The sequence below is a fragment of the Berghia stephanieae genome, chromosome 13, assembly GCF_034508935.2.
Source record: "Berghia stephanieae isolate SIO BIC M18660-M18661 chromosome 13, UCSD_Bste_1.3, whole genome shotgun sequence".
NCBI lineage: Eukaryota > Metazoa > Mollusca > Gastropoda > Nudibranchia > Aeolidiidae > Berghia > Berghia stephanieae.
Genome location: NC_088372.1, coordinates 21406069 through 21429074, shown reverse-complemented (window position 1 = coordinate 21429074; position 23006 = coordinate 21406069). Strand labels below are relative to the sequence as shown.

Genomic DNA, 23006 nt, shown 5'->3' with positions numbered 1-23006 from the left:
CAAATTCCAATGCACATGTGCAATCCACAGATTATTCAGACTCAGTCTGAATAGTCTCTCATGGCAGTATAGTTATTTTTTTTTAAATTTTATTTTAAAAAATATTTTAATTATTGATAATGACATGAAAGAAATCAAAATTACACTTTTAGTAACTATTAACAGATATAGTCTAAATCGATGTCCAAATAAAATCAGGACAAAGAAAAAACATTGCTGATAGTGTGAGACAGGCAACAATCCTTCTACAGGCCAAAGTAGGGCATGGGCTGAGTCAGTGTGATATTGGCAAAACAAAATTTCTTCTGAACTCTTTTTCTATTTTTTTATCAGTTCCATTCTCTGCCTACTGCCACATTGTGTCGTCTTCCCTCTGTATGCGCATGTGCATTGAAGTCAGAATAGCCACGGGAGACTATTCAGACTCGAGTCCGAATTGCCACCGCTAGTCAAGTGTCACCTAAAGAACTCAGAGCCATTTCTCGAAACATTTTTTCTCTTTAATAAATTGATTGTCAACAAAATAACCTAGCAATGTTTCCAAGTGTGTAGAATGTTTTAAATTTATGACAACTGCCAGCCAAACTCTGCAATATGAAATGTTTTTCCTGCTCGTCTGTCTCTGAATAAACCCAAGCGATTGCTAAAACTGCATTACCGTACATTAAATTTTTGTTGTCACAATTTTTTATTTTGAATGTCATGCTGAATTTTTCTTTTATGAATCCATAGTTCCACTTTCACTCAAGAAGACAACGTTTGTCTCTGCTATGCATAAAAAACCCCCACACTTTTTCTGATTAGGAAAAGCTAATTGGCACTGACACTGCAATTTGTAAGAATTTTTACATAAATTTATTTGTCGACTGCTGCTTGCACCAACCATGTCCAACTGATTTTTAAGATTTTTCATCAAATGAGTTTTTAAAGAACTATTGTTGTCTGCGATGTATTAAGAATTTTTTCATTAATTGATTGGTCATATGTAAACAATTCTGGGTTGGCTGCAATACAATTTAAAAAAAAAATATTGAATGTTTGCTTTAATTCAAACAAAACAATCCAGAGCGAACTCTGTGATACATTAATATTACCAGAAATGGTTTCCAGGAAAAAAGAATCCAGAGTCGACTATGCAATGGGCAATTTTTTTTTTCTCATAGATTAAATTGACTGTTACCCAAACAACTGGAGATTTTTTAACCCTCCTCACAAACTTTTTAAAAATGATTTTGAAAGGATAGACTCTAAAACTAAAGCATTTATTTGCATTCAATTTCCAGCACCTATGTCATCCTGATATAATAACACGTTGAAACGGTTGGTCACAAATAATACCATTTCTTTTGTTGTCTTGAAATTCTGAATTTTCATCCAATTCTGATTTTAACTTTTTTATTTTCATTAAATTAAAAACAAATCTTCTTCAGAAATACAAGACGCTTTCGTTTCCGGCAGCCTTTTGTCTTTGCCCTTCAATGATACAGATCACACCTGCAAAAAGCATCGAAAACAGACAGAGAAGAAAAGAGTGAGGACACATTTCTTCTAGATGAATCATGCTGTTTGTCACATGATGTACCAATATTTATTTATTGTCCTAAGTTTTGTTGCCTTCATTTTGAATGTTGGATAGATTCTTTAATTAGATTCTTTAATATTTAAAAATAAAGTTGCAGCAAAATCTATTATAATACTGCTATGTCTGGGACCAGAGAATAACTTGTAGTATAAGGAAGAGTTACATCCTTAATTTGATTTAGTCTATGCACGTATCTTAGTCAGCAATAAGTGACGTTTACAGCAAAGAGGAGAGAAGTATGGGAAGATTTTTTTCTATACATGTCTGTCATTTATTTGTATTTTTGTGTTAATTCAAGAGGCATCTTTTTACCTTGTAAAATGGGCATTCAGGTTAAAAACAGGTTATTTACACATGACTTTAAAGAAGTGTCTTTTTCTGGTTAATTCTATTGTTAGGTAAGCTCATATTGATTTTAATCCGGACACAATTTGAACAAAACACAGGAGATAATTATTTTGTTCACCCTAAAAAGCATACAGTATACAGTGCAGAACAGACAACAGTTATATTGACATCATGCTTATATTGATATGACATCAAAGTCCCATCTTGTCTTTAGCTTTATAACATTAGGAAATGGAGATCACCTATATCGACATAACTTTTATCACAAGACGGTTATATCAACATTGCAAACTATGGATACCAGGGATAATTTGGTTAAAAAAAAAGAATGAATACAATTTATGTCGAGATATCCTGCAGTGAAGTAAAACACAACAGCCAATGAAAATGCAGAAATATCCTGCTGTGATGTAAACTAACAGTAAAGGAAAGTGTGAGATTATCGTCCAATGACATCCCGTGAATTGTCATTGATCAGAACCATGAATATAGCGATCAAGTTTAGTCCCAGTCAGGGTGCGCCAGCATTTCTTTGTACTGATAACAGTAGTGGACATTCCTGATATCAATAATATAACTTGGCTTTCAACAAATAGGCTAACAAGAAATGCCTCTTACATCACCCAGTACGTCAGTCGGTCTTTGCAAGCCGCCCGCCCAATCCCGGGCGGGAACGGGACCGGAGTGTTGGAAACGGGGACAGATCTCTTACCCCCCCCCCCCCCCAAAAGAAAAAAAAAGGAACCCCCAGATCAACTATTTCTCACTTTCTTATATATCCAGTGCTGATGCTTCTTGTTCTTGATATTATCGGCAAGGTCAATGCCACTATCACTGGTACTCAGTCTCAATACCATTCGACAAGAGTTAAAGTTTAGAAGATGCCGTTGTTGCAGATGTGGAGTCAAATGAAGATATTGCACCATTGGGACCAGTTTCTGGCCATGCCACTACGGAAGAATTAACAAGCATCTTTGTAATATCCTCATCAATATATAATGTCTGATTCTTCCAATGTTTCTAATGTGATAAGTTACAACATTGACATACTACGTTTTAAACATGATTTTCCATGGATAACTCTTGATCTAAATACACCCCAAGATTTCTCACACACGAACTAGGTTTAATAGTATTTTCTCCCACTAGTATCTCATTTGTAGATATTTTTTAGAGTTGATACCTATTTCCAAAGAGCGGGTGGTTGGATGGGAGCATCACCCTTGAATCATATGCCTATGATGTTCGCATGGGTGTACGATCCGATAGTGATGTCGTTTCTTCTCTTTACTAGCCTATCCTGCTTCTTTGGTTTGTGATTGTATTTTTGACAGGGATATTTTTTTTCTGTAAATCTTCTGCCTGTTTGTTCTTGGTTATTTATAATTTAGCTTATGATATCTTTAGGTTATGATTTTGATTTACATTTGTACTATTTTTGTTAGATTGCTTGTTTTTTTGATTCAGCGGTCTCTCATATAACCTCAATTGTGTTGGAAGAGACCTAAAGCAACAAACAAACAAAAATAAAAATATTTCCAAAGATGATCATTTCTGTCTTGTCATCATTAAATTTAAGTTTGTTTAATTTGATCTAATCCTTTATGTTGGCAATTTCATTTTCCTTAACAGATACTAATGATAACTCTGAATCTTTCTTGAGTTTGGTATACAGCTGAGTGTCATCAGCATATAAATGAAAATCAATGGGAAAGGTGGATAACATATCAGAAAGGGGAGCAGTATACATTGTAAAAAGGAGGGGGCCGAGAATAGATCCCTCCCTATACTATTGAATTGCTGGTTTTTATTCTGATGTTTGGGACATTTCATTTGATATTACCTTATATTATTTATATATTTTTTTGTTGGCAGGATGTGAAACAATCAAGGTAGGCGGGTGGTTGGATGGGAGCATCACCCTTGAATCATATACCTATGATGTTCGCATGGGTGTACGGATCCGATAGTGATGTCGTTTCTTCTTCTCTTTACTAGCCTATCCTGCTTCTTTGGTTTGTGATTGTATTTTTGACAGGGGATATTTTTTTTTCCTGTAAATCCTCTGCCTGTTTGTTCTTGGTTATTTATAATTTAGCTTATGATATCTTTAGGTTATGCTTTTGATTGACATTTGTACTATTTTTGTTGGATTGCTTGTTTTTTTGTTTCAGCGGTCTCTCATATAACCTCACTTGTGTTGGAAGAGACCTAAAGCAACAAACAAAAAACAAAAAAATCAAGGTAGGAAAGGCTGCTATAGCCCGGAATAATCCGCTCAGTCTCCGTAAGGAAGCCAAGGGAGAGTGGACTGCACAAGCCTGAGGATGTCCTTGAATTCCTCAACAACCTTGTTTGGGAAGAGGGCATACGCTTACAATCCTGCGAATTGGACAAAGGCAGATATTCACAGACAGTACAAATTGGCTTGTGAAGCAATGGTAAGTGATTCATCTTATTTCTAAAAATCAATGAGGTGGTTTTTGTTGTTTCCATTTCAATCCCAATTTTACTACTTTCATAAATTCTATCCTATTTACAAATTATTTGATTCCAGTTTAAAACGTTAACGAATTGAAACTCATTGGCATGTAAAAGAGAATTACATCTTTAATTATTTTATGAGCTCCGGATATAATTAGAGCATTGTTTTTTTTTGTTGTTGTTTTCTTTTAAGGGTTGCCCACCTTACTTTTCTTTTTATTTGATTGTGTGTATAAGCATTAATATATGTTTGGATTGAATTTTACAATTGCGTTACCCAGAGCTGCCAACCTACCGCAAAAAATGCGGAATTGTACGCATTTTCAGCGATTGTACGCTTGTACGCATTTCCCCCAAGATTGTACCCATTTTCAGTGTACGGGGTCACTTCAGTTTTCTTTAGTTGTAATAGCAAAATTAGAGAAAAAATAGAGAAACCTTGGTGACCAAGTTGATATTCATATATTTTTTGACCAATTATGATCTTCATGCTGGAGGTAGAATTCTGAAAGGATTGGATTATAGTCTTGGGAACATCATTGTTGCTGCAATTGAGCTTGTGCGGTGTGACTTTATGTAAGTTTACCTTCCTCTTACTTTTGCAATGGTTAGTTTCCGTCGATTTCAGGATTGTACCCATTTTCATGAAATCTCCCCCTTTTTGAGGTTCCATTGTACACATTCTCATCAGATGGGGTTGGCAGCTCTGCGTTACCACTTTTGATTTGTTTTCAGGAAATCAAGCTCTGGGATATACTGCCTATGTGGGTATTTGGAGGAAACATCTGCCACATGTTGTGGATGGCCAAAGGCGGATTTATGTTGAACGTGATAAAGCAACAATGTCAAAATTTTCAGGTATTAGTTTTTAAAAGATTAGATTTACCTTTATTTCCAATAATCTTACAGGTCATGAAATATCCTTCTCCCTCAGATGCAGATACAGGGATCTCTCTCTCTCTCTATCTCTCTCTCTCTCTCTCTCTCTCTCTCTCTCTCTCTCTCTCTCTCTCTCTCTCTCCTTTTTTTCTTGGTTTTTGGCTTATATTTGATTCCTCAGTAGCGATTTTTAATTTCTTTTTATTGATGTTTGTTGATAGTTTCATTGAAAATTTCTTAAGATTCTTTTCCCTTTCTTTTCATTTTTACAGATCTGCAAATACTTCAGAGGCAGAGAAGAGAACTTCTCTCAATGTACAATTGGCACATCTAAACAAGGCAAAGGCGGAAAGAGAATTCTATAGACCATTTGGCAAAGACCGAGGTGGCAGTTGAGCATATGAGATCAGGACTAGATTCAAATCCTGAATTCACCCAATATTCCTTTGACTTTGTTTAACAGGTAATTTTCCATTAGCTCCTAATATTTTTCATATCAATCCATCATTTTAAATCTCTAGTAGACACTACAGGGTCTATATATTCATTCAGACATTTTCCATATCTTTGTTGAGCACGCCCATTGGATGGGTTGCATTGATACACGATATGTCTGGCCCCCCAGGAAAACGCGACCAATGCGGCCGCAGTGCAGCCGCATAATTTGCCACTTACCGCAATGCGGCCGCATAATTCACCTTTTACTGCATAATTATGCAAAATATGGTTTTTAGCGTGAATTTATGACCATTCATTGTATGAAGAAAAATGAAACCGAAAAAGGCCGACGATGTTCCCAAATACGTGACAGTGACTTCCCTTTAACTTTGACAGCCAGGGATTGACTTTTTAAGAGAGGTCCCATTTTTCAACCCCGCTAAGCTGCTCCTGTCTCCACCTTGGGATCAACTTGAGAGCCTCACAAAGCTGAAAACTGTACCCGAGGAGGAGATCAAAAGGTACACCCGGCAGCTTGGGCCCCTCGCGGTGAAGAACTCCATCACCTCTTCTGTTGACGTGCCACATTTTTGGCAGTCCATTTCTGATGAAGTGCCCGCTTTGGCTGCTTGTGCCAAGTGGTACATATACACCACGATCAACAGCGCTGATGCTGAGCACAGCTTTTCTGTTTACAATCTGATATTGTCAGACAGGCGCAGGAGTCTTAGCACAACGTCTCTGCGACATCTAGCTTTTCTGTGCTACAACAAAAAATTAAGTTTTGGATTTGCGTTGTAGTTCTTTAATTTTGAATTGGTTAAATGTAAATAAAGCAATGGAAAATTTAGACAGCGATTTATTACTTTTTTCTTGTTTTGCATAATTTGTAATTTCCCTTGCATAATTTGCCTTCCCCCCCCCCCCCCCCCCCCCGCATAATTTGCAATTTCCCCCCCGCATAATTTGGGATATTTTTTTGCATATTTCTGGGGGGCCAGATATGTTTTTACAGACTTTGGTGTCCATCTCCATTATTTGTGAACTTGGTACATATTTGGCTCAGTTTTGATTTTTCTATATTTTATTCTTTTTTTTTCTGTTGACCCTAGTGATTTGTCAAATGGGCTGGTTAGAGATTGCATAAAAGTACTGTGACTGTGAGATGGACCCAGTCCAGAGGATTACAAACAAATGAAACTTTCATGCTTGTACACTGAGAGAACTCCAACTCTGAAAACTACTTTTTTTTCAACACCTGTCATTGTGTCTTTGGCCATGAAACACTTTCGTAACAGCTTAACACACCCTTGTCTTTTTCTGTTATTATTTTTAATTTTGTGATTATATATAATATATTGACTATTTTTTATATCTTATGATAAGAGTGATGTTTATTGATGTTTTATGTGGCTTTTGTTTTCTTATTTTGTTTGCTTATTATTATAAGGTTCAATGCAACTTTTTTCCCTCCCATTGGTTCACCGCCTCATAACTCTCTAGCCAGAGCCAATGTATTTCCTGTGCCTGAGGAAGGTTAGGTTATTTGGTGTCTGTTGCGCATTGCGAGGCCCAACCAAAACAAAACAATCATCTGATTGATGAAGGCATGTGCTCATCCAAAGGTACTTTCCCTCCTTCATCATCATGTTGCGGGGGTCGGGATAGCTCAGTTGATAGAATACATGCTTCACACGCAAATGGAGCAAGATCGATAAAGAACTGAACAAGTGTGTATGAAAGGTGCCAGACAAAGCAAGAAAGAAAAATACAAGAAAAAAAACATCCCAAAAAATCATTCTACCTCGACTTGGGATTGAACGTCAGACCTCCTGATTACTGGTCAGACGTGCTACCATTACACCACAGAGGCTCCCGATATGGGACAATTTTAAAACCTATATTCTTCACAAGGGTATGCATTTTATGCTGTGAACCCTTGCTTGTATCAAATAACACATACATTGAACCCCAGAGGATGAGGACGAAGACATTTGAGTTGCTTCATCTTATTTTTTTGTTGAAAATATTAAATTAAGAAATTAAGGAGCAGACACTCTTGTAAGATAAAGAACTGAACAAGTGTGTATGAAAGGTGCCAGACAAAGCAAGAAAGAAAAATTCAAGAAAAAAACCATCCCAAAAAAGTCAGCCAACCTTGACCGGGGATCAAACCTCAGACCTTTTGCTTACCGGTCAGAGTCAGAGATGCTACCATTACACCACAGAGGCTTCCGATAGTTGGGACAATTTTAATACCTATATTCTTCACAAGGGTATTCGTTTTATGCTGTGAATCCTATGTGATCAGAAGGTCTGAGGTTTGATCCCCAGTCAAGGTCGACTGATTTTTTGGGATGTTTTTTTTCTTGCTTTGCCTAGCACCTTTCATATACACTAATACTTGTTCAGTTCTTTATCTCACACCATTGCCTGCTCCTAAAGCTAAATTTCTTAATTTGATATTTTAAAAACATAAATAAAATGGAGCAACTCAAATGCCTTCGTCCTCAGTGACCTCCCTGCTACCATGGGAGGTCGACAGATCCCACCCAGTCACAAGATTTTAGACTTAGGCAAAAAGTGCTAATATAAAAATATATAAAATTCCACTCATTTGCCCCCCAAAGCAATTTTTTTTGTTAGGGTCTATTCCAAGGCAAGAATAAAATATCCCAATAGTCAGCCACAGTGCAGCACCACAAAGTACGTGAGGATGAAGTGACTTGCTTAAGGCCACATAGACAGCAGGAAATTAAACTTGGTACCTTCTGGATATATGAAACATACTACCGTGCTATGAACTATTTTCCATGTCTCGACGCATTGATGCATGTACATTGGAATCTTAATAATGCCAACACAGCCGGGCCAAAAAGATTGGTAGACTTTAATTAAGCAAGGTTGGTTTTATCCATTTTCAATGGAACACATTTATCTAAAGAACAGGAAATTAGGGACCAAAAGAGGTGTTGATTTTAATGAGAAGGTGACCGGAACAGTGTTGACTTTATGCAGATCCTACAGTAACTCATTTACACTGATAGACTGTAAGACACCAAATCTTTTACAGCCATCTGTGTTAGAAGACGGTGACCGATGTTAAGAATTAAGAACCCTGAAGGCCAATTAATTTGGCTTGTTGGCAGATTTTGATGTCTCCAACCACTGACCTGGCGGTTTTAGAATAACATACATATGTGTAAAATAAACAGAAGTAAGCATTCAATTTTTGTAGATATTCAATCAACTTTATTGCTGAACAATTTTCTTTACACAATTTTTATATTATGAGATCAGTTTAAAAACAACTTTAAAAAAAGAACCAAAACAAAACAAAGTTAAACATGACTTACATAATGACATCAATTAAAAAAAACCCCCAAAAAACCCCCCCACGAAAATAAGGAGAAAAAAAATACTTAACTAAACTAAGAGCATGAAAGTAAAATGAGAATATGACATAAATATTGATCAAGATATGGATAATAAGAAACTTTGTAAAAAGAATCAATATAATTATAATATAAATTACACAAGTCTGGTTAATACCATTTTGCACCGTTGAGTGTGATAAAATTGTAATGAAATCAATGTAACTTCTCTGTGTTTTAGATGATAAGCTTTTAGTCTAACTTAAAATTTAAATGTTATTTTACTTTAATAGTTAAATGCATGAAAAGAAAACATAAAACACTTTAATAGACCCAGAGAAGTGAATCTTAGTGAACATTTTTTGGTATTGCTTTGTCTGACACTGTTTCATATGCACTTTTTTCAGATCTTTTTCTTACACCAGTGCCAACACCCTAATTTGTCACTTTAAAAGTCACTCCCTTTGTGAGTTTAAGATTAGCTACAATATTTTTAAACGGGCACTTATAATAAATCTTATAGTAAATCAAAATTGTTGTCAGAGTTGACAGATTTAAAATTGAATTATGATAATAATAACACAGAGGATAATTCGATGATGATGATGAACGATGGTGATAATGATTTATTGTGATTTTGAATAATGATATTTTTAATACATGTGAATTAAATTAATATAATGGCCCACAATAGATAACATATTTTTGATAAGATGTTTGAAATACAAAGTCAAATTATTTAATAATTCGTCATTAGTTTTCAATACACATAATGCCATTTATCAAAGGAAATGATTTAACAACGATGATGATGACGATAGTGACTATGATAATTATGATGATGTAGTGGTTATGATGATGATGGAAATAACGACAATGACATGCAACTACAGTAAGAAGATGAGAACAGCAAATGCTGATGAAAAGCAGGGCTAAAAGCAGGGCTAGCCTCTAGACATGTACCTTGCTGATCATTAATGATACAAAGGAATTCAAGCGTTAATGGGAATGACACGAACAGTCATCCTACGAGGAGCTGTAACCATCAGAGTCCCGTCCTTGAAGTGGCACTGGAGGCCGTTAACATCAACGTCATCGTCTATGGACACAGTCTTGGTTATAGTGGAAGTGCCCTGGTCTTTGCTGGCAGAAATGGAGAGAATCCTTTTTGTGTTGTCGAAAGTAACCTTCATGGACTCTGGGCTGTAGGATGGCATCTCGAGACGGAAAAGTACAAGGTCGAGATCTTCTGAGGCATCATTGTCTGCTGCAGATGTTGAGTCTTCCTGGGTGTTGACATTTGAATCTCCTTGTGACATTTCAGTTTCATTTAGACTAGGTAAATCTTCTCCACTGATGTTTTCATTTTGATCATCTTTGTATTCCTTCTCGAGTTGAGACAAAAGTACAAATGAATCTTCAGAAGCAATTGAGGCATTTCCATCGTCATCGTTTGATTTAGAGTTGGAATTGTCAGCTGGCATTGTTACAACTGGTTTTTGAGTCACACTTGCATCCTCCAATATAGGGGAGTGTTCGATGACTTGTGTTTGGACCTCTGCTGGGTATCAGTATCAGTTGAATTTGCTTCAGGTGCCGATTCGAGTTCGTGTTCTTGATTGTCTGGCTCTAATGATTTACTGTCATGACTGGACCCAACACTTTGCACAATTTCTCTCACTTCTTCATCTGATTGCTTCTTTACTTCATACACTCTTTCTTCAGTTTCATTACTTGAAGCTTTGTGCTCTGACTTGCCAGAATCTTTGCTTTCATCTGTTTCGGTTTTCTGTTCATTGCCTTCTCCCACATCTTCTTTTTCTGTGTCGGATTCAGCTGAAGCACCATGCATTGTTTGGACCAGTTGTTCAAGTCCGGGAAGAACTAAAGTCAGGAGCTCTTTAACGGCATCCTTTCTCTTGTCACATTTGGGCTTGGCCAAATATGGTGCCTTGATGGCCAGAAAACCGTTATGTGTGAGCTGACATTTGATTTTCTTTGTATCAACATTTTCAGGGAGAGGCACAGTCTTACTCATACTCATGGTACGCACTCCATTTTCAGATTCCTGTTTCTTGAACGCCTTCAGCAGGACTTGATGACCGTCAATCTTTACTTTGATATCTCTTTGGTCAAAACCACGGCAGTCAACCTGTTGTTGCCATAGTTCGTTGTTGGAGTCTGTTGACTCATTCAAACAGTTCATGACAGACAAAGCATGGTTCATAATGTCCTGTACAGTTGGACGCATTTGACCTTGGCCATGTTTGGATTGCTTTCTTGGCTTACATTCACTATTCTTCTCACATTTTCTTGCTTCTTGCCTTTTGTCACTAGACTTGTGTTTTGTGTTTTCCTCCATCATATGACGAAACACTTGACCGAGAGGAGGACAAAAACTGGCCATCTGTTGAAAATCTGGGATTTGGCATTGACTTTGTTCCTGTGATCCACACTGAGGACTTCCTTCACTTTGACAATATCCGAAAGGGCCAAATGCACCGTGGTTGAAAGGGTGCGATCCAGCGTCAACAAAACAAGGAAACATCATGTTTTGTCCACGTCCTTGCCGTCTGCAGGCGTCCATTAAATTGCTGTTTACTGAAAACATCCTTGATGTCTTGATGAATTAATAAGTCTTGAAATTTGCAATTCCTGTTGAATAAACAAAATCAATATTTTATTACAATACTGTCATTATTAAACAAAGCAATAATATCTGTTATGCAGAAGATTAATTAGTTTTGTACTATACTCAATGAAATTCACAACGTTGTTTATTAAAACCCTCAGAATGGTTACATAGAATAGAGCCTTATTTCTACATCAGGTCATAAAATAATCAGATGGTTTCCTTTTGTTCTTAGACTTATCTTTTTCATCACTATCTACATATTATTATTCTCATCAGAACCTGAAACACTTTTGTCGTGGTTTAAGGTGAGTAAAGTCATGCTTTACCGGAGGACACAAAACCGTGACCATCATTTGCGACGATCTTGGAAAATATATTTTGGCAGAGTAGGGAATGGGGAGGAATTGTCCCAGATTTTACTACCGTCCCCATCTTCACTAGACGTTACAGTGTAATAGATCAGAATTCTGTATAGCAGGTAGTAACAATCTGCCACAAAACCCGAGATAAATTCTGGCTACGTGGTTCTAATGACTTTCAAGGACGGATATTTTATGTACAACTCCTATTGAGAGGATAACATGCAATTGGAACAATATTTTAAAGCTAAAATCTAACAAATGCTTCCTCATGAAGTAGGAATTTTTTAAAAAAGCAATAACCATATATTGAAAAAAAAAGAAAAGAAAAAAAAAAACCCCAACAATCCTATGATGTCTGTTATTTGTTCAAGTTTTAAAAAAGAATAAAAGTAATTTACAAAGATTAAAAGAAAAGTTTAAGATAGTGAGATTGATTAAAAACGAGTAAGAATCAGTCTCGGATATGTACCTAACATTAACAATAATAGCAATAACTCTGTTACAATGTTGTCATCTCAGAGTACTCAGAGTATATAACCTCTCAAAGTTATTGGCTTACTCGACATATTAATTATTGTGAACGAGTAGATAACAGTGATGGATTTTACTGGAGCACTAGTACAAAAACAAAAAACAAAAACAAAAATAAAACAAACCCCCCCCCCAAAGAAAATGCCTAACAAGAAAAAAGTAATGTTTTAAACTTGTTTCTCTATGGAGTTCGAATGGAGAATAAATTAATCACACACGAAGCACAATGACCAAGGTAAAACAAGAGAAAAAGATCCTGTATATTGTACATTCATTTTTATACACAAATTTACAATTCTAATGATGTTGATGAAGACTGGGTGGTTTAAGTGTGTTGATTTTGTGCAAGTCACCAACAATGAGCACTATCCATTTAGGTACGTAACATATTAACTCATTATTTTGTTTGTTTTGTGTTTTGTAGACTGGCTTTCGACAAAGCACGAGCATAAGGCACCTACACAATTTTCAAATGAGTGAATGATTATCTTGCTATTGTCAGCAATGGGTACATGATATTGTAATGTTAACACTACTACTAGAAAGCATAAAAGCCAACATGATGTGGCTTTAGCTCAGTTGGTAGGGCACGCGCCTCACTACAAAAGAGTTTGTATAAATTTTCGACTTTAATCTAGATCTAACTTCTATGTCCATCTGGCATTGATTGGAAGCTGGGTCTTTTTGATCTGGCGGAATGTACTTTACGATATAGGTATACAAGAGCTCTATCCAAATGGTAGCAAAAATTATTTAAAGTTACAAACCGAGATAATCTCACGCTCCATGAGCCTTACTTAATGGCTTTATGACTTTATGACTTTGAAGGACAACTAAAAAGACAAAGGCCGAAAAACAAAACAGTGTATGAAATGGAAATTAGCTCACGAAGAATTATCGTAAGGATTGATATGGCTTTTTTTTCTAAGTACTTTGCTCATGATCCGAACGTGGAAATGCATAATATTATCTAGCTGTGTACATTTTTACATATTGAATGAAAAAAAAAATAACAATCGAGCAACACTTTAATTATAATAATAATTTTGTGCAAATGTTTGATCGTTCTCGTTGGGAATAATATATATATTGTAAGAAGTAGGTGAAAATAATAATTTTTGTATATATTTAAAAAATAAAATGCTTAATTGATTAAAATGATGCTTTACTTACAGTTACAGTAACAATGTAAAGCTGTGAAGTTAAAGACGGAGGTAGGTTTTGTCCAAGAAGTCTGCGTTGAGAATTGATAGAGTAGAGGTTGTTCGGCAGTGATCTGTCGTCGTAGAAGATATAAACCAACGTTAGTGTTGTTTACAATATGTCGTATTGCTTCGATGATGATCAGACTGAATTGATATCAACAAAACCGTCCTTAATATACAGTTTTGAACATCAATCGTGTACGAGCCAGATTTCTCTCGAACGCTGATCTGTTGTTTATATTTTGTTACTAAAAATAACAATGACACATTTAGAGAGCTAACTCTTTCTTGATCTTTCGAGACTCCACTTGAAGAGGTTATTTGAGCCAATCAAATTCACCACATCAGACCGGAAGACTGGATATCGAATGTAAACAAATCAACCGAGATAGCTCTGGAAGTAAGAAGAAAGTTTGTCCCCTCACTCTATCTATGCACTATTGTGTCGCGCGTTTATGGAAGCCGCTATTTTCACCATACGGTGAAAATAGTCTGTCATGCTATTTTCACCGTACGGTGATAATAGCCTGACCGTGTGTAGGAGGCTATTTTCACCGTACGGTAATATCTTGGTGAACGATTTTCACCGTACGATGATGATGATAGTGTGGGAGTGTGGGAGACTTTTTTCACCGTCCCGTAATATTATGGTGGACGATTTTCAGTGTACGGTGATAATAGTGTGGGAGACTTTGTTCATCGTACCGTAATATCTTGGTGGACCGTACGGTGATAATAATGTGGGAGACTTTTTTCACTGTCCCGTAATATTTTGGTGGACGATTTTCACCGTACGGTGATAGGTAATAGTGTGGTAGTGGTAGACTTTTCACCGTCCCGTAATATTTTGGTGGACGATTTTCAGCGTACGGTGATAATAGTATAGGAGACTTTTTTCACCGTACGGTAATATCTTGGTGGACGATTTTCACAGTACGGTGATAATGGTGTGGAAGGCATATTTAGTGTACGGTGATAATAGTGCAGGAGACTTTTTTCACCGTACGGTAATATCTTGGTGGACGATTTTCACCGTACTGTGATAATGGTGTGGAAGGCTATATTCAGTGTACGGTGATAATAGTGCGAGAGGGTACATATATTCATTATAATTGTGTGGAAAGCTATATTCATCGTACTACGGTGATAATAGTGTGGGAGACGATTTTTTTTTTCATCTTACGGTGAAAATAGCCTGATACACTATTCACCGTATGGTGATAATGGTGTGGAAGGCTATATTCAGTGTACGGTGATAATAGTATGGGAGACTATATTCAATATAACGGTGTGGCAGGCTATATTCACTGTACGGTGTTAATAGTGTGGGAGACTATTTTCACCGTACGGTAATATCTTGGTGGACGATTTTCACCGTACGGTGAAAATGGTGTGGAAGGCTATATTCAGGTAGTGTACGGCGATAATAGTGCGGGAGACTACATATATTCATTATAATGGTGTGGAAAGCTATATTCATCGTACGGTGATAATAATAATAATAGTGTTTGGAGACGATTTTCATCTTGCGGTGAAAATAGCCTGACACACTATTTTCACCGTACGGTAATTCTATATTATTCACTGTACGGTGATAATAGTGGGGCCGACTATTTTCACCGTACGGTAATATCCTGGTGATAATAGTGTGGGAGACTATTTTCGCCATATGGTCCCCCTCGTGGATCTTTACCTTGCAGTGGTGAGGGGGCTTGAGCCACACGGGAGGGCAAAGGTGTAAATCCCGGTCGACCGTCACGAGACCATCCCGGGTATCGAGCCACATGAGCTGCTCGCCCCGGTGTGTGACTAAATTTGATCCAACCCGGTGCCCGAATAGCAGCCCTATCCCGGGCGCCACACTATTATCTACATGTCGAGTCCCAATCAGTCCCGTCAATGGTGAAGCGGTCTGCCGCCTAGCCAAATAATACCGCGTTCGTGTCGCCAGGGTCGTCGGCATGTCCGAGAAAAAAGCAAACGTCCCATGCATCAATTGATTCGCGGCCTGCCAATCGGAAAATGCGACGGCAGGGATGGCGAACTGACGCACATATATTGTCCCTGAACGTCGAGAGCCAGAGTATGGCAAAAAAAGAGCTTTTATCAAAGCTATTGGCCTCCCACTGCGTAGATATCCTCCTGTTACAGGAGACCCACCTTTATTCAGGCGCGCAATCTTCCCGATTCCAGATCCCAGGCTATACGGTGGTCCAACGCGAGGACACTTCGAGGCTCAAAGGAGGGGTTAGCGTTTACGCTAAAGAGCCATCGAAGGTAAGGGTCATTGAGAGCGTAACGGACAGCAATGGGTGAACCGAATTTCCGTGGAAGTAGGTGGACTGTGTTTGCATAATATTTACAAACCACCTAGAGCGACTTGGGACTACACCACCGGTACCGGTGGTCAGCCATCCTTCCATCTGTCTGGGAGACTTTAATAGCCACCATCACGATTGAGGCTACCGAGACTGCAACGAGGCAGGAAGACAACTCCGCGCATGGATGGACTGTAACGATCTACACCTAGTGTACGATCCTACAGCCAAGGGTACCTTCCGGGGTACCCCCATAAGAAGGAGTATACTCCAGACCTCACCCTCGTAACGAAAGGCGCGAACGGTGAACCGCTGCAGGTGAAGCGAACAGTCCTCAGTGACTTTCCGCATAGCCAGCACAGGCCGGTTCTTGTCACAGCTGGGGTGACAATACCGAGGGTGCAGTCTCTCCCACTTTGCAGATGGAACTTCAGGAAGGCTGATTGGGAGGAATTCAGTTCCTATATCGAGCAGGTCTGCCCTGCCATTCCTCCCAAGTCCAAGAATATAACCAGATTCAGTAGGCTACTGGTTAAGAGCGCTCAACGCTCTATTCCACGGGGCAAACGGAAATTCTACACCCCTTGCTGGACAGCAGAGTCGGAAGAGCTGTACCGAGAGTACCAACAGACCCAGTCCCAGGACGCAGCCGATAGACTACTTCAGTCTCTGGCAGAGGGAAGGAAGCAACGGTGGCAGGAGACCGTGGAAAGTCTTGACTTTACACACTCCAGCCGCCACGCTTGGCGTTTGATAAAGAAATTGGACCCAGATCGGAATTACGCGAAGGCTGCACCAGAATGCGAGGCAGACACAATTGCCAAGAACATTAAGAACCGTAGTAAGCGGGTCCCTAATCAGGCTTTTGAGCGCGGTGTCCGCAAGGCGTACCGTACGATTTTGGACTCGCTACCTTTCAGGCCCCGTTCAGTCCCCGAGAAGTGGGTGCAGCCATTAGCGAAGTGAAGAACGGCAAAGCAGCAGGGATAGATGGTGTATATCCCGACATGGTGACGCATCTGGGCCCCAGGGCACGGGCCTGGCTAGCAGAGGCAATGTCCGACGTCCTTGCAAAAGGAAAGCTTCCACAAGTGTGGAAGCATGCGAAGATAGTTGCCATCCTGAAGCCAGGGAAACCGGCAAAGGAGGCAGACAGTTACAGACCCATATCGCTGCTGAGCTGTCTTTACAAATTGTTGGAGCGTGTTCTATTAAACCGATGGGGGCCGGTCCTAGACGCTGCCCTGCCACCCGAGCAGGCAGGCTTCAGGGAAGGGAGGTGCACCACGGAGCAGGTCATTGCCCTTACAGAGCATATTGAGCACGGGTTCAAGAGAAAACAGCAAACAGGTGCTGTCTTTATAGACCTATCAGCGGCGTACGATACGGTCTGGTGCGATGGGTTGATGCTCAAACTTGCAAAAATCATAAGGTGCAAAAAGACCTTGAAGTTGTTCTCTTCGATCTTAGGGGAAAGGCAATTCCACGTCGCGCTGGGAGACGTCACGAGCAAAGTAAGGAAATTGAAGAATGGGGTCCCTCAGGGGTCGGTACTTGCGCCAATGTTGTTTAACGTTTACATTAGCGATATGCCGAACACTTCCTCCCTGAGGCTGGGATACGCAGACGACTGGGCACTCGTTACTCAGAGTAAAGTGTGGACCCGTCTCGAGAGCGTACTCAGCGAGGACGTCACCAGACTCAAATCCTACTTTGACAAGTGGTACCTGAAGATGAACACTTCAAAAACCGTGGCCACTGCATTTCACTTATGCAGTGGTTGGCACACCCGTAAACTGAATGTCCATTATCAAGCACGTCACACGTAGTGGAAATTGTCATTCCATTTCTGTAATTGAACAAGACAAGACGCACTAAGCCAAGCCTAAGCGCAACACTCCAGTAAAAACTCTCTTCATAATTTTGTAAAACTAAAACACGGAAATCTCGAACAAGTCGGGACCGGGTTTGTTCGAGATTTCCGTGTTTTAGTTTTACAAAATTATGAGGAGAGTTTTTACTGGATTGTTGCGCTTGGGCTTGGCTTAGTGCGTCTTGTCTTGTTCAATTACAGAAATGGAATGACAATTCCCACTACGTGTGACGTGCTTGATAAAAAGACAAAGCCAGTATATATTAATTGACACTTAGCGATAATGAGAGAGCTATGGCATCTTTCGTTTCCGTTCAACACAAACAATTCGCGAAAAAACAAAACAAACCCAAGCCCAAACGAAGTGGCAATTCGGACTCGAGTCTGAATAGCGCCTCGTGGCTATTTTGGACTCCAATGTGCGTGTGCAACCACAAGGCAGACACCACAGACAGAAAAGGTTCTTTACCCACATTCTCTCACCGTACTCGGGTGTAAAACGAGTACCTGGCCGTTAACAGCGTTGTCTTTGTCCGAAAAATTATAATATTGCCTAACAGGCGTCATGCCCCGTCCTACATGTTAAATGTTGCTGTTGACCAGGGACCCCCTGTAAAGCGCTTTGAGCACATTCAGTGGATATTGCTCTATATAAAGCTCAATTTTAAAAAATGCGGATTTATTTGTCGTAGAGCAAGTTATTTCAAAAAATGGCATTTTCCTATAATTTTGGTACCGTCAGTACAGGCACCAACGCCCGTGGTCAGGTCATAACTGACCAATAGGCACCAGTACCTATTAGTCAATACTGACCCCCAAGCGCTGGTGCCTGTTCGTCAGTACTCACCAGCATGTGCCAGCGCCTGGGGGTCAGTACTGACGAATAGCCAATCCGTTTTTATCCCTATGGTTTTGAAAGAAGCAACCATTTCTTTAAATATAAGGATTCATTAAAATTTTTCTTCTTTTTAGTCTTTAAGAGCCAATAGACACATAGAAAAGGAGTTTGTCCCAGCTTTATTAGCCTTAACTCTCTCCTTACCGATAATTTTCAGTGTTCTCCCAAAATGGCAGGCAGAAAAAAGTTTTTAAAAAAAACACAAACAAGCTCTCAACAAAACAAGTTTATGTTCTTATTAATTAAACAAAGATCATTCTTCAAAGTTTGTGATGTAAAAAATAAATCTGAATTTTTATAAATGTGTATATTGTGTCGTAACAAATGTGACGATTTTGCTGCCAGGTGGTAAGGAGAGGGTTACACTGACAATAGCAATTGCTTGCTAGTCTTTGAATAGGACGCGACTCTGTTACAAAGTACTTTCCACCAAATCTAGAGTAGTTAGAGGAAAATCTCAACTGCACCCGGGATTGAATTTGGTCCCTTTTTGTGTGAGGCAAGTCTCTACCGACTGGGTTATCGCGACTCCTCTTATTTCGTTCATAGCTTTTTATTATTTTTTTCATTTTCAGAAATGGTAAAGATGCCATTCCTTTCCTTATAAAATTACTCCTTGCATGAAGAGGTATATGAAGAAGATCACAATTGATGTTACTGCTAAGGTTAGTTTTTTAAAGTTTCATTTCCCCCTTTTTATTAGACTGCACAAGACCCATTATTTATGTAATTTATACTTCACAAGTCCCGTGTTTGAGAGTGTTTCCCCAAGATAAAGGTCAATTTAATTGATTGATATTTGAATGACAAGGTTCCGGCCAAAACTTTAAATACATGTTCTCTCCCCCCCCCCCCCCCCCCCCCCCCCCCCCCCCCACGAATAGAGCAGAATGGTAGATAAACATGCCAAAATATTTGACGGTATGGTGTCACTAATAATCTACATTCCTCACTAATTACATAATAAATTAAAAGTAGTATTTAGGTAGAATTTTTAAAACTTATCATCTCATATGCTGATAGTATTGATTGGTTTTCTTTTTTAAATTTGAAATTTGCTATTTATACCTCTTTTAATCTACTCTTTGCTCAAACTGAAAAGTACTCTGTCATGAAATAGTTACACCAGAATCATGTTTCTCTGGGCATAAATTGCTGTCTGGGAGCATCAAGTCATATCAAGCGCTCCACATACTGATGAAGGGTCCCCTGGCCATCACTCACAACAAACGTTGATGCAAAGAGACTGCTAACCAAAAGAATAAAATAACCATACCACAAGTGAAGTGTGGTTTGAATTTAATGATATACTTACACATGGATGAGCAGGTAACTTGGATACCCTAGAAATATTTTTGATTTTGATGAAGTTACGTCTTCATAGGCATTTGATATGATGAAGTTACGTCTTCATAGGCATTTGATATGATGAAGTTACGTCTTCATAGGCATTTGGTATGATGAAGTTACGTCTTCATAGGCATTTGTTATGATGAAGTTACGTCTTCATAGGCATTTGATATGATGAAGTTACGTCTTCATAGGCATTTGTTATGATGAAGTTACGTCTTCATAGGCATTTGTTATTACTTGTGCTGTCATTAACTCATCACAAATTTTCAATGGTGACATTGGCCGTTTCGGACCCCCAAAAATATTCCTTTGAAAATTAATAACTCTTGAACCAAATGATATATCTCAAAAGTTAAAAAAAAACAACAAAAGAATAAGCACAGCAAACTGTTAATACCAATTCAAAGAAGTTCTCTACAATGTGAAATTTTCACTAAACTGCCTACTATAATATAGATGATTTTAAATTTCACTTCAAAAATGATATAATGAAATGATGCAGTATGGTATGATCCAGCTTGTTTCTTCACCGATGGTGACTTTTGGTCATGTAGGTATTCTGAAGAGACACTGAAATACCAGCAAAGCCACGAATACATTTTCAACAATGTCTGGACAGGGTAAATATAAAGGTCGACCACCAAAGAAGATTCACATTGTGTTAAGCAGGGACCTCAAACATAAAATAGATTCAGGTTAAGACCCTTTGTTTTTAAGAAGATATAAAGCAGAAGACCATGAAAGTTTGAGGAATCTCACAGAGGATAGAAGAGGCAGCCGAGGCCTCTTAATTGTATGACTAGGAGGCAAAAGGTGCTAAGTCAAAACAAGGACTTATCGAATGTTTTAAAATGTAAATAAAATGTTTCATTTTATTTCTATTATTTGTAATTTCTTATAAATTTACCAAAGGCCATTTATCTTACATCACTTTGAACTGATGAGAACTAAAGTGAGTAGAAGACTGCCAGAAGACAATAGAGATTAAAAACTTTGTGGCGTGAGGATTCGAACCCACTACCTGTTACGGCAACCCCGCCTGGCCCCGAGACGCTCTACAATTGACACCATCCACCATTCCAAAAAGAAGTTTCAAATATCCTCTCGTGACTTCTTGCGGTCGTGGGGTCAACATACAGACACTACGAAAGTTTTGTGGCACTAGCAGTTAAGCTTATGAGTTCTACTCTCAACACGAACATACAGGGTATATTTTTTTATTACCCGATAAAGAATTGAAATAGTGTAAAAACTAGAAATGATAGAAACATCTAGTATTTTGCATAGTTTTCAATGACGCTTCTTCAAGTTTTTTTGTAGTGAAAAGTTCAGGGAGATACTATTAGCTGTTACAATGCAGCCCAAAAAGGGAGACATTTGACTCAAGTTATTTTTTGCGTCTGATTGTTTTACACAAAATTTTTTTAACACGCAAAACAGGGCTTCATACCATTTAAAGCAAAACCTCTACATAGGATCCTCCATTCTCTCTCAACGTATCTTACCGCTTCCTCAACTCTCTTGACATGTTTTATAGCATTTGAGGTGTAACTGTCGCCATAACCTCCCTTTACCTTGATTTGGAGATAGTTGCAATCTCTTATTTGGGTGGCATAAACTCTATCTTTAATGTAACCCCAGAAAAAGAAATCAAAAGGGGTGATATCAGGTGACCTGTGTGGTCACTTGATGGGCCCACCCCTTCCAATCCGTCTTGAGATTACCTAAAAGTTTCATCGAAACATAAGCACAAGATCCCACTAAGAGGAATAAACTCAAATGGTTACAAATCACATATTCAAAATATATGACAGTACATGAGAGAATGATTCACAAGGGGGAAATAAATAACTCCAAAAACTATAACTATACATTTGACAGTTTCCCTCTCCGCCACAAACTATGGCCTATGGGATAAAAGACACAGCAAGTGAAAACGGGTGTAGGATCCTGGCAATATGGTCAATGACAACAATTATGATGGCGGTGTCTGTGATGATGAGGATAAAAGTCACAAACCATTATATTTTTCTTGACATTTTCGAAAGAAAAATAAATGACAACCTATAAGAAATGTAAGATTTCTTGGACAGAAAATTTATTTCATATGCTAAAAATTGGAAAGAAAGAAATATTAGCGCATATGTGCCTTGTGCTAATGACAGGATGATAATAATGAAGACATAGATCTAATAATAATAATAATAATGATGATGGTGATGATAATAATAATAATAACAATAATAATGAACTAATCAGATAAAACCTTGTTATTGTATTGACTGTTAGTGTTAGGGAGGCAAGACAACAGAAAGACATTCATAATTTATAACATTCCATAATTTCAACACAGCATTGCTAGGGTTACCATTCTCAAAAAAGCCCAAGTGTCCTAAACTATAATTTTAAAAATTATTCGAAACCCAAAACAAACAGATCAAGGCACATTTTAAAAACGAATGAATTAACTCTCAAATCAAATCAATAGCTACTTGGCAACTCCTGGGGGTCTTTTGGAGCCTCATTGCAAATCAGAAATCCAAGAATATAAAGCAGGGCAGTAATATTAACTCACTCAACCCTAACACCGACTATATCCGTAGTTTACCCGGGTTACTTTTACCCCATTTCTATTTATTACATTTTTCTGAGACAAATTATAGGCGTATTATCAAAGCTAATATTTTAATTTTTACATGTTAATGGTAGTTGAATAAAACTATCTA

The 23006-nt window shown here is 38.2% G+C and overlaps 1 protein-coding gene and 1 pseudogene across 12 annotated transcripts in view; one reads left to right on the top strand and one right to left on the bottom strand.

Moving 5' to 3' along the window:
- LOC144959143 (uncharacterized) overlaps window positions 1–23006 on the top strand; it is a 45757-nt gene that overhangs the window by 17894 nt on the left and 4857 nt on the right. For 3 of the 11 annotated variants that reach the window (XR_013642571.1, XR_013642568.1, XR_013642569.1), the window contains 5 exons: window positions 1431–1531; window positions 4105–4371; window positions 5150–5272; window positions 5566–5756; window positions 19503–19592. Coding sequence is in view for 2 of the 11 variants with exons in the window: in XM_078891630.1 (XP_078747756.1) it covers window positions 4258–4371; window positions 5150–5272; window positions 5566–5658 (330 nt within the window). In the remaining 9 variants the exon portion in view is untranslated. Of the gene's footprint in view, window positions 1–1430; window positions 1532–3805; window positions 3823–4104; window positions 4372–5149; window positions 5273–5565; window positions 6580–6843; window positions 7067–14196; window positions 14239–14263; window positions 14505–14836; window positions 15249–19502; window positions 19593–23006 lie in introns of those variants that run through there. The other 8 variants (XR_013642570.1, XR_013642572.1, XM_078891630.1 and 5 more) reach the window with 8 other exon arrangements.
- On the bottom strand, window positions 9516–14066 carry LOC144959145 (uncharacterized; annotated as a pseudogene). Its single transcript, XR_013642578.1, has 2 exons — window positions 13807–14066; window positions 9516–11760 (listed from the first exon to the last, which is right to left on the bottom strand). The product of XR_013642578.1 is annotated as an uncharacterized LOC144959145 (transcript).